General features: G+C 44.7%; 1 protein-coding gene across 2 annotated transcripts in view; it reads left to right on the forward strand.

The window, feature by feature from the left end:
- Positions 1 to 761: 761 nt before the first annotated feature.
- The window catches only part of BICDL1 (BICD family like cargo adaptor 1), a 100,103-nt gene continuing 82,815 nt past the window's right edge, over positions 762 to 18,049 (forward strand). The window contains exons 1-2 of one of the 2 annotated variants that reach the window (XR_012849638.1): positions 762 to 1,540; positions 4,983 to 5,198. Coding sequence is in view for 1 of the 2 variants with exons in the window: in XM_075831144.1 (XP_075687259.1) it covers positions 1,253 to 1,540; positions 4,983 to 5,198 (504 nt within the window). In the remaining variant the exon portion in view is untranslated. The remainder of the gene's footprint in view (positions 1,541 to 4,982; positions 5,199 to 18,049) is intronic. The other variant, XM_075831144.1, reaches the window with a different exon arrangement.

The following is an 18,049-nucleotide window of genomic DNA, read 5'->3' on the forward strand; positions in this document are numbered from 1 at the left end:
TCTTTTGTAGGACAAACTATAGGCCGTTTTTTTTGGGGGGGGGGGGGCTATATGGCGTTATCTACAGAGGGGTTCTGTATGGCGTTATCTACAGGGGGGGCTGTATGGCGTTATCTACAGGGGGGGCTGTATGGCGTTATCTACAGAGGGGGTCTGTATGGCGTTATCTACAGGGGGGCTGTATGGCGTTATCTGCAGGGGGCTGTGTATGGTGCTATCTATAGGGGGGCGCTGTGTGGTGGAATCTATAGGGAGGCACTATCTACAAGGGGGGGGGGGTTGTGTGATTCCCAGCAGAGGGGGGGCCCCAGTCAAAAGTTTGCTATGGGGCCCAGTCTTTCCTAGTTACGCCCCTGTCTGCTCCCTTATAGTCAGAATACAGGCTGCCCCAACAGACACCTGCATTCTGCTGAAGTATTCACAGGTAACATGGACTAAATGAATAAATACATAGCGGGAATTGCTACATAGGCGTATGAGAAGTTTAGCAGTGGGTGCCAGGAATGCATCTGCAATGTGTGAGACCTAGAGTCCAGTGACTGCTGGCGCTCAGCGGCCGCTAGAGGCGCGCACACTACACGCCAGGATCTCCACACAGCTGATCGCGCAATCCTCCACAGCCAATGAGCATTGGGCTGAGAACAGGTGCTGGGGACGTCACGGGCTGCGCACGCATTACCAGGCTCTTGCAGAGATGGGTGCGGGGGAGCGCAACGCTGTTGGGAAAGTAGAGCGCAGCGCAGCCCGAGGCCTGCGGGGCCGGACACCCTCTTACTGATATTACAGCGGGCTGAATCCGGGGTGCGGGGGGAGGGGGCTGGGGTGATTACACTCCACTGCGCCGAGTAGTGTTGGCATAGACTGGCACTAAACAGAGGGTGCGGTATTAGTAAAGTCAGTTACCTAGGGAGAAATCTGTATTGATCGCAGGCTGCGGGGTTCCTGTACCTAGATAGTGTCTGGGCCCCGTTTGGGGTATATAGTGAGGGGATGTGAGCCCTGCCAGGCCGTGCACCGGCATTGCATTACCTGTTCTTTTCTATAGCACCCACATAGGCTACAGCGCTGTACAGTGACAATCCAGCGTGACGTTCCTGCTTGGAGCACTGGGGGTGTAACTGGGCAGTGTATAATCCTGCTCCAGTGACCTGCTGCCCGGTCAATAGCATACAGGGAAGATCTAGGGATAGGCTGCACCCAACGTTCTGACCGCGGCTCCCAGCTTCAGCACCAGCCGCCCGGACAGCGCCCTATGGAGCTCCCTGTCAGCCGCCGTTCTACGTCCTCCCCAGAGCGGCCTGATCAGCCGGAGCCGGGGCTGCTGGAGCTGGACGAAGAGTTAGTACTAATGGCTGCAGAAGGAGAGGGGGACCCAGAGGACGAGGGCTCCGGGGAGGACCCAGCTCTGCTCTCGGTCATTCGGCAGAAGGAGAGGGATCTGATGCTGGCGGCCCGGCTGGGGAAAGCTCTGCTGGAGAGGAACCAAGACATGAGCCGGCGCTATGAGGAGATGCAGAGGGAGCTGACGGAGCGGCTGGAGGTCAGGGCTGGTACACCTATGTGTACATGTATGTGCTATGTACTGCATGTGTGATGTACATGTCTTATAAACTGCATATGTAATGCCTACCTGTACGGCATATATTAAAAGTACTCATACTGTATGCTTGTGTGGTATGAACTACATATGTAATGTCTATACATTCTGTATGTGCCCTGTGAACTGTATATGTAATCTATTGGTATGTACATGTTCTACATGTGTGGTGAATACATGTACTGCATGTGTGGCATGAATCTCCTATGTATGTGTGGTATGTACATGTACTATATGCATGATATACACTGAATATGTATGTGTACTATATGCATGATATGTATCTGTACTGCATATATATGGTGTCATTACATGTGTGATTTGAACTGTATGTGTGGTGAGTACATATTTTGCATGTGTGATACATGTATGTACTTGTATGTCTGGTATGATATGCATATGTGATGTGTACATGAACTGCATGTGTGGTTTGTATATGTATTGCATGTGCATTGTGTACTCGTGTGCTGGTACATGCGTATTATACCGATATTATGTACATGCCAGTATAAAAATCATACAATATGCCTCAGACTGTCAGGTCATGGATGTATTTCAGATAAATGAAATGTCCATTTCTGTTTTATTCAGTTGATATGTCTACCCCAGTATATTCACCTTAGTAACGTTGAATTAAACCCGGTATACACACTATCCTCCCCATTCTTTAGGCCTCATTCACACAGCAGTATTTGTCAATATTTTGAGCAGTATTTCTAAGCCAAAACCTGGAATGTGTCCAAAACAGAGGTACAAATCTTCCCATTATACTTTTTCTGTGTAGGTTCCCCTCATATGAATTAGGCCTTACTGTGCTGCCTTGAAGTGTACTGTATATATAGGGCCTTCATCTTTTGTTGAACCCGCACGTACATATGAGGTCATTGTATAACAGCAGTTCTTCAAGGGGGTTTTCTGGTTTAATCATTGTATAACGATTGTCCCTCGCCATTTTCAAAATCTAACCTTGCAGTCTATGAATGAAAAAATTCTTTAAAGGCTATCTAAACCTTTGAAAGGCTTTATATATATATATATATATATATATATATATATATATATATATATATATATATATATATATATATATATATATATATATATATATATATATATATATATATATATATATGGTCAGTCAGTGTGATCAGTGCAACTTAATTATTAGGTTTTACTAAAAATTATTTTAACTTTTTGAGGTACAGCTGCTTTGTATTCTGTATACAGAGCAGCTGTATTGTGCGCTAAATCCTTTATCCGTCAGGTCCGCAGTACTGATAGGTTTAGTGAAAGCGGATCCCCCTGTAATTTATCACATCTAAATTATGAACTTAGATGTGATCGATTACAGGTGGATCCTGCGTGTCAGAGACATGCAGGACCCGCTGACACTGAACCTGTCAGTTTCGTGGGAATGACGGATTCAGGTCTTAGCAAACGATACAGCTGCTCTTTATAGAGAATACAATGCAGCTGTATCTCAAAAAGTAATCATAATTTTTTATAAAAACTAATTATAAAGTTGCACCAATCACACTGACTGACCTTTTTATTTAAAAAAAAATGCCTTTCAAAGGTTTACACAGCCTTTAACTTTCACAGAGTGTAAAGAAAACAAATACTTCTCACAGATAAGCGTTTCCTACATTGGTATCCAGTATAGGCAATGCTAAACAGCCTGGATTAGAATGCTGTTGTATTTGGTTCACAAGGGACTACTTTCTAGCAAATTTTCAGTTGTAAGAAGTATGAGCTCTGTATGAACGTTTAGGCCTCATGCACACGACCGTAGCCGTGTGCACGGCCGTGATTTTCGGGTCGGGCGGCTGCGGACTGTCAGCGGACTGTCAGCCGCGGGCCGCCCGCAAATCGTACGACATGCACATGGCCGCCGTCATTGTTTTCAATGAGCCCGGACCACAGAAGATGTCCGTAATAGGACATGCCCGTTCTTTCTGCGGTGCGGGTTCCTGGGCCATGCACGGACTGTAAAAACTACGGTCGTGTGCATGGCCCCATAGAAAAGAATGGGGCCGCAATTCTCCCGTGGATTTTCGGGGGAATTGCGGCCGCAAAAACACGTTCGTGTGCATGGGGCCTTAGTCTCTGAATGTAAACAAGAATGTTCTCATTCACTATCCTCAAACAGAGATACTGAAGATGGTGATTCATTTAATAGGTGCCTACTTTTGAAATGGCTCCATTCGCAACCAGAAGCTGGCTTGAGAATTGATCTGCAGAATGCAGACTGCCATAAATGAGACAGTACAATTAATAGAGGTATGGAATAGCTGTTCCGTGTTTATTATACTCTGATTGACCGGAGCACAGCTATTTATTTTTAATGAGGGTATAAGGAGATTAATAAGAGAAAATCAAGTGTGTTCATCTTGCAGACAGAAGTGAGCGCCATCTCTATACAATCTTCCAAGACATATTTGTGTAGCATATACTGTAGCTGTTATGCCCTCCTCATTAAGCCCGGCTTAGGGTTGCCAGTCATACAGCAGGCAGTTTGGCGGTGTCGGTTTGAAACACTAAACATTAAATGGGTCACCTTTTGTAGATTCAGTCAAGTTCAGAGCTAGTTAACAAAAATTTGTACTCCATCCAGAATTAACTGGTGTGGAAATAATTGGCTGAAGGAATGTGTGTGATTCGAAAGCTACTATTTCCTTGCCTAGATTTAGTGGCTACACAAAAAAAAAAGCATTATAACTGCAGACAATAAACCAAACCGGATAAAATGTGTAGATACAGTATATAGTAAAAATTCACATAGTATAAAATCACCTTAAAGTGGTTGTCTCATCTTAATAACCCCTTTACGTATGCCCTTTTAGGGTATATGGACGTCTTGGAGGGGTTCTCTGATTGGAGCCTCTCACGCTGGCAGCCCCTCAAGTATTAGGCTCTGTTCACACTTGCGTCATGGTTTTCGTTTATATCGCATAGCCGGATTTACTGGATTACGCATACCAGAGGCACCCGACAGACCCCCATTGAATACAAAGGGGGCCTAAGGTGACGGAATCTGTGATGCATATTTGAACACAGCCTTACTTGGACGGCCTTTCATTTGAATAGCTACATGTAATACTACATTTTCCCTATAGTGGCCACTGCAGGAGAAATGAGCAGCTGACAGCGACTTCCCCTGACAAAAACAGATGAGTGCAGAAGATCTCAGGAGTCAGAGCCAAGGCAATCAGTGGATCGCTACGGCAGATCTCATATGAAAGGGGTTGTCTATGATGTGACAACCCCTTAAAGATGACTCAATAAACTCTGCAGACCTCAGGTGTAACTCTTGCCCTGATAAAGTTGAAAGTTTTTGTCCATATTTTTGCCAGTAAAGTTAATTTCAATGTATTTGTATTCTCAGCATCTGGAGCAGGAGAAGCATGAATTGAAAAGGAGGTTTGAGAATCGTGAAGGAGAATGGGAAGGGAGAGTTTCTGAGCTGGAGAGTGATGTGAAGCAGTTACAGGAAGAGCTGGAGAAGCAGCAAGTGCACATCAAAGAGGCCGATCGTGAGAAATCCTCCGCTGTCCAAGAACTGTCAGAACAGAACCAAAGACTTTTGGAACAACTTAATAGGGTGAGTGTCACCTTTATTACTATAACACACGGTGGAAGTTGCTATTGTGAATGTAACTAAATAAATATATTAATATCTAAAACTCCTACAGGTGAATTTATACTAAAAAAAAACTTTTATGTTTTGCAAAACTAAAGCTTCTCTTGGTTTTATAAGGTTCTCATGTGAAAGGGATCCTATGATACAACATGTGACTCCAGAGATCCAGTAAGAGCTTTCTTTTCAGCCCCCTTGTTTGGCACTTGGGGTGTTAAATGGATGCAATTCCCTAGTAAAGCTCTGTTAGGCTGAGTTCACACGTCGCGGATTTCACGCAGATTTTCAGCGCAGATTTTACACTTTGCAATGCAAAAGGGTGAGATCTGCGTCAAAACCGCAACAAAATCTGTGACAAATCCGCAACGTGTGAACTCAGCCTTAGGGCATCACACCTATACTGTACTGTAGGTCTGCCATAGTGACCGGCTCTCTTATATGACATTATGTTTTATTAGGAGGTCAGACAGAAAAGCACATTTCCACATTCTGCTGGATTCCTGTTACCGAAGAGCAGTGAATTGTGGGAGCTCTGAAAATCGTTACTAAATTACAGTATGAAATCATTTAAAATCAATGCTAATTCAGCATAGCAAAGGATCTGCAAATATACTAAACTATTTTTTTTACTGAAGAGGAATTAAATGTTAAAGGGGTATTTCCCATCTCGGACATTTATGGCATATCTTTAGAATGTGCCGTAAATGTCCAAACGATGCGGGTACCACCTCTGGGATCGGCACCTTTCCCTAGAAAGAACGGGACCCCTTGACCCCATACCTTCTCTTGCTTTCGCTGCTCTCTGGCTACTGAGTTACGAGGTATACCGAATTTCCTGGAACAGCTTAGCGCGTTTTGCTACGCTGTTTCCGGAACTTTCATAGCACAGTGAGCTATGCAGTTTTCATAGCTCCCGAGTTCCAGAAACAGCGTAGCTCACTGTGCTATACTGTTTTTGGAACTCCCATTCACTTTTATGGAAGTTTCAGAAGCAGAGTATCAAAACGTGTTTGGTTGTTTTTGGAAAATCCTGCCACCTCGTAGGTCAGTAGATGGAGCCCAGCGACAGCAGAAGAAGGTAGGACAGGGCTCTAGGGGCCCTGATCAAGAGATAGGTGCAGGTCCCAGAGCTGGGATCCCCATCCCTGTCTCTGTCACAAATGTCCAAGATGGGAATACCTCTTTAAGTATCATGTAGAATAATTTTTTTGAGGTCAATATTAATGTATATTTTCTAAGATATGCTGCATGAACTTGTTGTTCATGAAGTCAGCCATGTTCCCATAAATGAGACCTGGGTGAATTTATGACATCTGCATCAGTTCACAAAATAATGCAATTGTAGAAGAGAATTGTTGTTCCTAGTATTCGTGTAAGACAGTTTCATCTATTGCATCTGCAAATATAGAAAATGAGATTAAGTGTATCTACACACATATATATATATGAACCCAGTAGTCTTCCTACATTCTCTGTCTAAAGACTGTCTATATATAGAAAAAAAGCTGCTCTGAACCTGACCTAAGGCTGCAGTTTAATAGGATTGAAGCCTTAGTTGGCCAGGCGATCTTCTCCTGCCATCAGAGCAGGGCACTTTGCTTTTTGTTTTAGGATTAAACTACATAGTGATATTTGTAGAGGGATGACTGTAACCCACAGTGCTTTTGTATTTCAATCACTCCTTTTTAAAGAAAGTCATTATAATTTAATATATAAATATATATATATATATATATATATATATATATATATACGTATATATATTTTTAAATTTAACTATTCTAAGCTGCAGTGATTCAAGTCAGTACATTTGTTTTACAGACCGTAAAGGTGGGTGGGAGTAGTAGGTAAAGGCATACCTCCCAACCATCCAGTTTTTTACAGGATTGTCCTGAAATACAGACCATTGGGGGCTGGGCAAATGCAAATATGCCCAAAAGTGAGTGATTCTTGGCGGGTTTGTGGATTTTCCTTGGTGGAGCGAGGGTTTATTAAAGTCCAGTGAAGAAGGTTTCAAATGTTGAGAGGTATTGGTAAAGTTTTCCACTATAGAAATCCCTTTTTGTTGGAAGGGTCCCCATTGAGAAGCTGAACACAGAATGTGCTGCTGTAGCAATGAGCTGTGATCTGCGGAGAAATTCAGCTGCAAATGTTCAATTAAGTTGCAATGACACCATGAGAAACACTCTTTGTCGCTCCTTTCTGCTCTAACTTGTATTAACGTAAAAAGCCCTAATAGGGTATTTAAAAATCGTTTTTTAAACCAGACAACCCCTTCAAGATACCACTAGTTACTTTAAAACGTATACATTTTATTGTGTACAAATACATAAAAACTATTACATAAAAAAGTTACAGAGATGATAGCGACCACAGTGTGTGAAGATGGAAACCAGACAGCATAAATTTGAAATGATAATATGCATGTAATACATATATGGCAAGAAACGAGGATATGGATGTATATATATAAAATGTATATAAGTGCTTTACTTGAAATAGTGATAGGGGAGTCACTTATGTGATAGCCCAGGTAAAGCTCACAAACATATGATGACATGTGTTGGTAGCACATGTCAGGCTATCACCCACCAAACACAAGGTATGGTAGGTGAAGTGGCTGGACAATGCCCCCCCTGTAGACTGTGATATACTTTCAATTATCACAAAGAGGGACAATCGATGTGGCGCGCATCTTTCTTTTAAGCCACGCCTCTAATCCCAACCAATCTCCGCTCATACACACCCGGATCAGCCCACACAGTATAATGCCCCCATACCTCCCACCATACATTATAATGCCCACACAGATGCCCCATACAGTATAATGCCCACACAGATGCCCCATGCAGTATAATGCCCACACAGATGCCCCCATGCAGTAAAATGTCCAAACAAATTCCCCCATACAGCATAATTCCCATAGCTGCCCCTATGCAGCATAATACCCCCATATCTGCCCCATAGTATAATTCCCCCATAGCTGCCCCCACACAGTATAATGCCCCCTATACTGCCCCCACACAGTATAATTCTCTCCATAGCTGCCCCCACACAGTATAATGCCTCCCATAGCTGCCCCCACACAGTATAATGCCTCCCATAGCTGCCCCCACAGTATAATGCCCCCCATACAGTATAATGCCTCCCATAGCTGCCCTCACACAGAATAATGCCTCCCATGGCTGCCCCCACACAGTATAAAGCCCCCATAGTTGCCCCCACAATATAATGCCCCCCATGGCTACCCCCACAGTATAATGCCCCCATAGCTGTCCCCACAGTATAATGCCATCCATAGCTGTCCCCACAGTATAATGCTCCATACAGTATAATGCCCCCATAGCTGTCCCCACAGTATAATGCCATCCATAGCTGTCCCCACAGTATAATGCCCCCATACAGTATAATGACCCCATACTGCCCCCACACAGTATAATGCTCTCCATAGCTGCCCCCACACTGTATAATGCCTCCCATAGCTGCCCCCACATAGTATAATGCCTCCCATAGCTGCCCCCACAATATAATTCCCCATATCTGTCCCCACAGTATAATGCCCCCATACAGTATAATGCCTCCCATAGCTGCCCCCACACAGTATAATGCCTCCCATAGCTGCCCCCACACAGTATAATCCCCCATAGCTGTCCACACAGTATAATGCCCCCATACAGTATAATGCCCCCATAGCTGTCCCCACAGTATAATGTCCCCATAGCTGTCCCCACAGTATAATGCCATCCATAGCTGTCCCCACAGTATAATGCCCCATACAGTATAATGCCCCCATAACTGTCCCCACAGTATAATGCCATCCATAGCTGTCGCCACAGTATAATGCCCCCATACAGTATAATGACCCCATAGCTGTCCCCACATTATAATGCTTCATACAGTATAATGCCCCATAGCTGTCCCCACAGTATAATGCCCCCATACAGTATAATGCCCCCATACAGTATAATTCCCCCATAGCTGTCCCCACAGTATAATGCCATCCATAGCTGTCCCCACAGTATAATGCCCCATACAGTATAATGCCCCCATAGCTGTCCCCACAGTATAATGCCATCCATAGCTGTCCCCACAGTATAATGCCCCCATACAGTATAATGCCCCCATACCTGTCTCCACAGTACAATGCCCCCATAGCTACCTCTACAGTATAATGCCCCCATAGCTGTCCCCACAGTATAATGCCCCACATAGTTGTCCCACAGTATAATGCCCCCATAGCTGTCCCCACAGTATAATGCCCTCCATACAATATAATGCCCCCCATAGCTTTCCCCACAGTATAATGCCCCCATACAGTATAATGCCGCCCGATATAGTAAAATGTTCATATAGCAGCCACCATATTAGCCCCCTTCCCTACCCAGTATAATGCCCCCATATGTGCCTAATAGAAAAATAATAACATAATTACTTACCTACTTACCGGGTCAGAATAAGCGCGATCTCCAGCGCGAAACAGGCTGTAACCTACAACTAGCTGTCCTCCCTGTAATGCTTTTACCCTCGACAAGGTGACACAATAAAGTTGAGAAGATTTGCAAACGGGTGACGCATTTTCATTTCTTTCATCTATAATTACTTACCTATCCCCGTTCCCACGACGGGTGGAGGATCCTTCTCCTCCAGTGACTCGACGCAGACAGGCGATGACGTCACTACATCGCGCCTGCCTGCCCTGAGCCGCTCACGGCAGAGTAAATGCTGGAGCACGGAGCAGTTAGGATGCAGATGATATTCAACGCTATGGCAGAGCAGGGAGGTATCTCCCTACTCTGCCATTTACTAGACTACAGACTCCCAGGCAGAGTGCTAGTAGCGCTCTGCCCGGGACTTTGGCTCTGTGGTTGCCCCTGACATCACTGGACAGTGATGTCAGGAGCAGAGCTGGAGTCCCAGGCAGAGCGCTAATAGCGCTCTGCCCGGGACTCCGGCTCTGGGGTTGCCCCTCACATCACTGCCCATATATGGACAGTGATGACTGTCCATATATGGACAGTGATGCCAGGAGGAGAGAAGGAGTCCCAGGCAGAGCGCTAGAAGCGGCTCTGGTCCAGGACTCTGTCTCTGGGGAAGCCCCTGACATCACTGTCCATATATGGACAGTGATGTCAGGAGCAGAGCAGTGTCCCAGGCGGAATGCTAGTAGCCCTCTGCCTGAGACTTTGGCTCTGGTATTGCCCCTGACATCACTATCTATATATGGACAGTGATGTCAGGGGCTTCCCCAGAGCCAGAGTACTGGGGCAGAGCCTTTGCTAGCGCTCTGCCCGGGACTCCGGCTCTGGGGTTGCCCCTCACATCATTGCCCATATATGGACAGTGATGACTGTCCATATATGGACAGTATGCCAGGAGGAGAGAAGGAGTCCCAGGCAGAGCGCTAGAAGCGGCTCTGGTCCAGGACTCTGTCTCTGGGGAAGCCCCTGACATCACTGTCCATATATGGACAGTGATGTCAGGAGCAGAGCAGTGTCCCAGGCGGAATGCTAGTAGCCCTCTGCCTGAGACTTTGGCTCTGGTATTGCCCCTGACATCACTATCTATATATGGACAGTGATGTCAGGGGCTTCCCCAGAGCCAGAGTACTGGGGCAGAGCCTTTGCTAGCGCTCTGCCCGGGACTCCGGCTCTGGGGTTGCCCCTCACATCATTGCCCATATATGGACAGTGATGACTGTCCATATATGGACAGTATGCCAGGAGGAGAGAAGGAGTCCCAGGCAGAGCGCTAGAAGCGGCTCTGGTCCGGGACTCTGTCTCTGAGGAAGCCCCTGACATCACTGTCCATATATGGACAGTGATGTCAGGAGCAGAGCAGTGTCCCAGGCGGAGTGCTAGTAGCGCAGTAGAGCTAGCTTTGGCTCTGGTATTGCCCCTGACATCACTATCCATATATGGACAGTGATGTCAGGGTCTTCCCCAAAGCCTTTGCTAGCGCTCTGCCCGGGACTTCAGCTCTTCTCTGGACATTACTATCCATATATGGACAGTGATGTCAGGAGCAAAGCAGGAGTCCCAGGCCGAGTGCTAGTAGCGCTCTGCCTGGGACTATGGCTCTGAGGTTGCACCTGACAACACTGTCCATATATGGACAGTGATGTCAGGGGCTCCTCCTGGAGCGGAATCCCCCGCTAGAGCGTTGACAATTCTGTGTGGCACTACCTGGGAGGAGGGGCTTTGTGGCACTACCTGGGAGGGGAGCTGCGTGTCACTACCTGGGAAGGGGGCTGCATGGCACTATCTGCAGTGGGCGCTAAATTTATGGGGGTACAAACTGGGGGCCTAACTTCTTTATGGGGGCATAAACAGGGCCTAACTTCCATATGGGGGCACAAAGTGACGTTTTCTGCCATTTTACTGTCGCCGTGAGTTCCCCCGTAAAGTGGCCCACTAAGCCTGAGTCACCCAATGGCCTACAAAAACTTGGGGCCGGCCCTGCATGCTACTTCTTTTTACGTGGCTTCTTTTTACAAGTTTTTTTTTTAATTCAGCAGCGTAAAAATAAGCCTCATGTGAACAGCACAGTGCATTTCCTATTGAAATCAATGGGAAACCGTTTGCAGACTTATTTCAGGTGTATTCTGGAGCATAAAACGAGGCTTTCTGCTTCAAAAATCAGACTAAGGCCCGATTCACACGAGCGCTGCGCATCTCGGACGTGAAAAACTAGTTTTTCACGTCCGAGGTGCATCCGTGCTCAGCGCTGCGGGACGCGATGTCACGCATTCCCCATAGATGAGAGTCTATGGAGGGATGCGTGAAAAGAACGTACATGTCCTATTTTCTCACGGCTCCTTCACACGGTCCGTTGAAACAACGGCTGTGTGAACGGCCACATTGAATTACATAGGTCCGTGGGACGGCCGCTGTTTCAACGGCCGTCCCACGGACGTTTAACACGTTCGTGTGAATCAGGCCTAAGATTGAGTTTGATCATTGAGAGTCTGATCGCTACTCGGAGCCAAACCAATCCCCCTGTCTCTGTTCCCATTAGAGAAGTGGTCATGCATGTTCATTCACTCTCCATTCAGAGATACAAATACTGCTACTTCTCTGCTGGGGTACACCCCTTATTCTTGACATCAGTAAGGACTGACCCCAACCTATCTATAATATTTGGATAACATACCATAGCGGTACTTAGTAGGAAACTTTTTATAATACATTTTGCAAGTAGCTTATTTGTTTTTATATAGTAGTTGACTAGGCCAATTAAGTACAATGACAAGTACAAGTACAACAAGCTAATGAGAACATGGTTCCAACGTGTTCCTCCCCTGTATTTAAGGTAACAAAGTATCTTGATTATCCCTTTCTTTTTCAATCCTTCATGCTGGCTAGATGAATATATTATGAGTAGAACTGCAACATATTGTGTATATCCATACTGTGGTCTATCCAATCTCTAAAATCTGCAGTTAAAACAGTTTAGGTAACGTAAGTATGATGGGTAATGTTAGCTCTTATTTTAAAAATCCTAAAATATTTATTTAAAGCTAATTTCAATACATACAGTCATCAGCTTGTCCCTATCATTTAATAATAGCTACACAATGACAAAGTCCTGTAACTCTTACAAAGTAAGGTCTAACCGTTTATAAGTCTAAAGCAGGGGTGCACAACCTGCAGCCCGGGACCCACCACTACGCCGTTTTATGCAGCTTCCAACCATCAAGACAGAGACATGCTTGTGTGTGTCCCGATAATTCAGAAAGGCACAACTGTCAAAAGACAGCCGCATCCAACTGATGCACAGAACAGCATGGACAGTACATGTGTAAGCGTCCTCCGGTGGCTGCTCACATGTTTCATCCATGTCAGAGTCATGCGGAGCACAGTGCGGTAAGTACTGATGTTGCACTGCGTGACTGGCAGAAATGCGGGGCACAGGGTGCCTGGCATAAATGGGGGTAATGAGTGGCTAGCACTAATGAGTGACATTGTGTAGCTGGTACTATTGGGAGCACTGTGTGTCTGGCACTGTTGTGGGGAGCACTGGGTGCCTGACACTGTTATTGGGTGGCACTGGATGACTGGCATTATTATTGGGGCATTAAGGGGCTTTATGAATCTTAAGCAATAGGCGATGCAATCCAGCAAAACGTTATCTACAACAGGCCTGAGGGGGTGTGACTGGTATTTTTTAATTTAAACCCTGTGTCATGCACCTCCCTCTCAGGCTCTGCAGTAGACATAGCACAGTGCATCAGTTTTAGTATGTGTAGTAGGATGTAGTAAAGTCATTTTCTTTAGATTTCAGTGGTTGTGCAGGTCTAGAAGAACATGGCTCTTTCTTCCAAATACAGCACCACACATGTCCATGTGTTGTGTCTGGTATTGCAGCTCAGCTTCATTGATGTGAATGGGGCTGAGCTGTAATACCACACACAACCTGTGGATATGTGTGGTGCAGTTTTTGGAACGTAGCCATCCTTTTCTAATACTGGACAACCCATTTAAGGAGGAACATGATCTACTGATGCTGTACCTAGATATATTTCATATTAAAATGTCTACAAAACATTCAGCATAACTCCCCACTTGGAACAAAAGTATTAAAGTATAACACGTATTACATATCATGTAACATACAGACTGTTTTTCAATTTAATCCATTAAAAAAAATTCAATAAAAGTTTACGTACTTAATACTATGCTGGGGTCTGGTGGCCATCTTTCGCTACAAAATGCATTGGCATGAAGTGCTGGTAGTGCACAAGTAATACGTTCATAATGAAAGCCACAACAATGTGCTGCCAGATCCATGTTATGATGGATAACACTGGTGCCCAATGGACCGTGTTGACTTGCAATGGGGTCTATCAAATTCCATCAGGTTGTTGTCATTTTGACGAGAAAAATAGTGATGCGTGCAGATTAAGAAGTACCTTACCTTTCAGGTGACTTTTCAGAATATCACTGCAATTGTAACGACCCGCTGAATAACGTTGTTATGTTATTTATGCCACATGGTAAACGGTGTAAATTTAGGACACAAAAAAGAATGGTGACTTTTTAGGTTTTTTTCTATTACCCCACCAAAAAGGTTAATAAACCTTAATCAATAAATTATATGTACCCTAATAGGGTGCTATTAAAAAATACAACTTGTCCCACAAAAAACAAGTCCTTATACAGCTATGTCGACGCAAAAATAAAAAAGTTATACCTCTTTGAATGAGACGATGGAAAAACTTAAAAAATGAGCTTGGTCATTAAGGTTTAAAATATCTTCGGTATTAAGGGGTTAATACCTAAAAATACAACTTTGTTGTTCAATTAAAAATTCCAGTGGTAGCAGAATTGTTAAAGCCACAAGATATGGTGAATAATAAAAGCAAAGGTTAACTAAAAGCATTACACTGTTTTGTTTTTTTACATTGTACTTTGTGTATTTATTACGTTTCTCTTTTATGCTACAATTTTAATTGTGCAATAGGGTATTTACTTTTACATACATATCACATATGAGATTGTATGCTGTTTCTGGGGCTTGTGGCTCCATTCTGTGAAAATCTATTAATATATGAAGTTTTCATACCTTCTTTTCCCTCTAAGGCTATGTTCACACGATCAAGTAAAAACGGCTGTAAAATACGAAGCTGTTTTCAAGGGACAGTTTTTTACGGGACAGTTTTTCGGGACAGTTTTCCGCAGCGAGGCAGGAACTCCTAGCATCATAGATAACTATGACGCTAGGAGCCCGGCTCCCTGCAGTGTGTTCGGTCCGGGAAATACTGCCGACATATCACGAACCGAACACACTCGTGTGAATCCGGCCTAAGACTTTGTAGCTAGTGAGTGGGACAGTTAGGCTGGATTCACACGAGGTCATTACGTCCGTAATTGACGGACGTATTTCGGCCGCAAGTCCCGGACCGAACACACTGCAGGGAGGCGGGCTCCTAGTATCATAGTTATATACGACGCCGGAGTCCCTGCCTCGCTGCCGGACAACTGTCCCGTACTGTAATCATGTTGCTAGTATGATGCTAGGAGCCCGGCTCCCTGCACTGTGTTCGGTCTGGGACTTGCGGCCAAAATACGTCCGTCAATTACGGACGTAATGACCTCGTGTGAATCCAGCCTTAGGGATCAAGACCCTCTACCCTCTAAGCAGTTTTATACAGAGTACAGATAAATAACGCATACAACGAGATCAGGGCAGCCCAATGTGTTGCCTAACTGGTGGTTTATGAGTGAAGGGGCAATGGAAATATCTCTGGTGGTCTAGGGTACTGAAGAGGTTAAGGGTATTGAAGGGGTTAATGCCAACTTATCTAGTAGTCTAAGGCCTCATGCATACGGCCGTAGCCATGTGCACGGCCCGTGATTACAGCATGGACGGCAGCGGAGTGTCATCCGCAATTCACGGACTGTGCACACATTGATTTCAATTAGCCCGGACCGCAAATCCGGACTGTATAATGACATGTCCTATTTTTTTACGGTCTGGGCTACTGGCCAATGCACGGACCGTGGAAACCATGGTCGTGTGAATAGGCCCATAGAAACGAATGGGTCCGCAATTCATCCACATTTTTGCGGATGAATTGCGGATGCAGAAACACGTTCGTGTGCATGAGGCCTTAGGCCCCATGCACATGAATGTGTTTTTGCATCCACAATTCATCTGCAAAAGTACGGATGAATGGTGGACCCATTCGTTTCTATGGGCCTATTCACACGACCGTGGTTTACACGGACCATGTGGGGGCCACAATTGTGGACCGCAAAAACTCAGGACAAGTCATTTTACAGTCCGCAATTGTTGTCCGGTCCCATTGAAATAAATGCACACCTTCTGTGTGCACTGTCCGTGATTGCAGACGGCCCACAGATGACACTCCGTGGCCGTCCGTGCCGCAATCACGGGATGTGTACATGGCTACAGGCGTGGGCATGAGGCCTTAATGTCAGCTTCCATGGTGGTTTATATCAGTAAAGTGCCTAATGCCGTTTTCCCTGGTGGTTTAGGATAGGAGAGGGAATAAGGGCTTGTCCATACGTAACGGAATTTCTGCAGAAAAATTTCTGCAGCTATTCCTTTGAAAGTAGCAGACATTCCGCTGTGGAAAAAAACGCACCATTTCCTGAGTTTTTTACTGCAGAAAATGGTGCGGAATGTGCTGCGTTTTTCTCAATGCTGGGAGATGGTGACATCTCTGAAAAACGCAGCAATTCAGTTCTCTTTCCGTAGCAGAAATTGCCATGCTGCGATACGAAAAATACGCACCGCAGGTCAATTTCTGGTCGGAAATTTTACACAGCGTGTGGATGAGATTTGTTAAATCTCACGCACTTTTTCGGCTACTGTATTCTGCTGCGTACGGAAAACACGCAGCAATTTCGCTACATGTGGACAAGCCCTAATGCTACTTTCCCTGGTGGTCTAAGGTAGGAGGCGCTCTGGTTTACTTACCTCGCCAGACTCCAGTGATGTCTCCTGTCTCTGACAGGAAGCTGGACATGATATGCTTATTGTATTCAACTTCCGCTTCCCTCCCTGCACTATTCCTCAGAAGGGGGATAGAGGAGGAGGGGAGGTTATAGAGCGCACTGTGCATCGGTGACCCAACTGCCCCACAGTTATTTCTATGATTGGGTAATATTCTTCATGAGCGCTCTGCCAAATTGATAAGACTGACTGAGGACGTCTGCTTAGGTCTGAGTGGGGAGAGCCATGCAGCTTAACGGGTAAATCATTGCATATAATACGGTGGCATGCTCATAGTAGTGCCCAGGGTTCTGGAGCATACCCATCCACTAAGTTCTCTTCATGAATTGTGTGCAACCAAGTATTACTAATATAACCATAGAATCATGTGCTGTTGGGAGTGGCATCCCTGTGAACATGTAGAAACATATTCTGGTGTTCTGGAAAGTTCCTTTAATTGGTGACCAGACTGGAATGTGCATAGTTTGACCCTTAATATTTAACTTAACCCCATAGTGTTGCCTTTCATCAGGATTAATCGGCCCCAATTCACTAAAGATGTTCAAAGACGCGCCAATGTGCTTGAAAATTGTTGCTGAAGAATTACATCATAGTATTTATGTAACGGTGGCCCTTGACAAACACCCTATCAGGGGCCAGTTCATTTTTTTAACTGAAAGCAATGCAAGAGATCTCTTAAGTTAAAGGGGATGTATCACCTATTTTTTGATTGTAGATTTTTTTTATTCTATTTTCTGTACATGATCATGGGGCAGCCATCTCGCCTGAGCTGCTGTTAACAGCATTTAAAGATATGCTTTACAGCAGCCACATGGACTATAGGAACCTGTGATCTTTGCAGAACAGGAAGTGTCAGTCTATTATGATGCTCAGTGGCCAGTGTGAAAATTGCAAGATTTTAAGATTTTTTTTTTATATACACAGAAAATTTAAAAAAACACCAACAATTCTTAAAAAACATGTTTAACATAAAAAAATTAATTAAAACAATAGGTGACACATTCCCTTTAAATAGCTATTGAGTGAGGCCCGCATATAATGCCCCCATAGGGGCAACAGAGCGTACTGATAATTTATTAGTGTCCTAGACTAATACCGTGTAATTCAGCATTTTTCCATCTGGACACTTACACAGACTAAATGTGTGGCACTTTCTCGGGCATTAAGGATCTGTGTGTAACAAAATCACAACTCCTATGAACGCTATAGCTGACATGTGTACTTCCATCAACAATGCATATGAGACCAAGATTACTTCACACAAAAAACGGAAATTGGTAAATTTATGTTATTTTATTTAAGGGGAAATACTATTTTTAAGAAATTATTGTTTTAAA

The sequence above is a fragment of the Rhinoderma darwinii genome, chromosome 1, assembly GCF_050947455.1.
Source record: "Rhinoderma darwinii isolate aRhiDar2 chromosome 1, aRhiDar2.hap1, whole genome shotgun sequence".
Taxonomy (NCBI): Eukaryota; Metazoa; Chordata; class Amphibia; order Anura; family Rhinodermatidae; genus Rhinoderma; species Rhinoderma darwinii.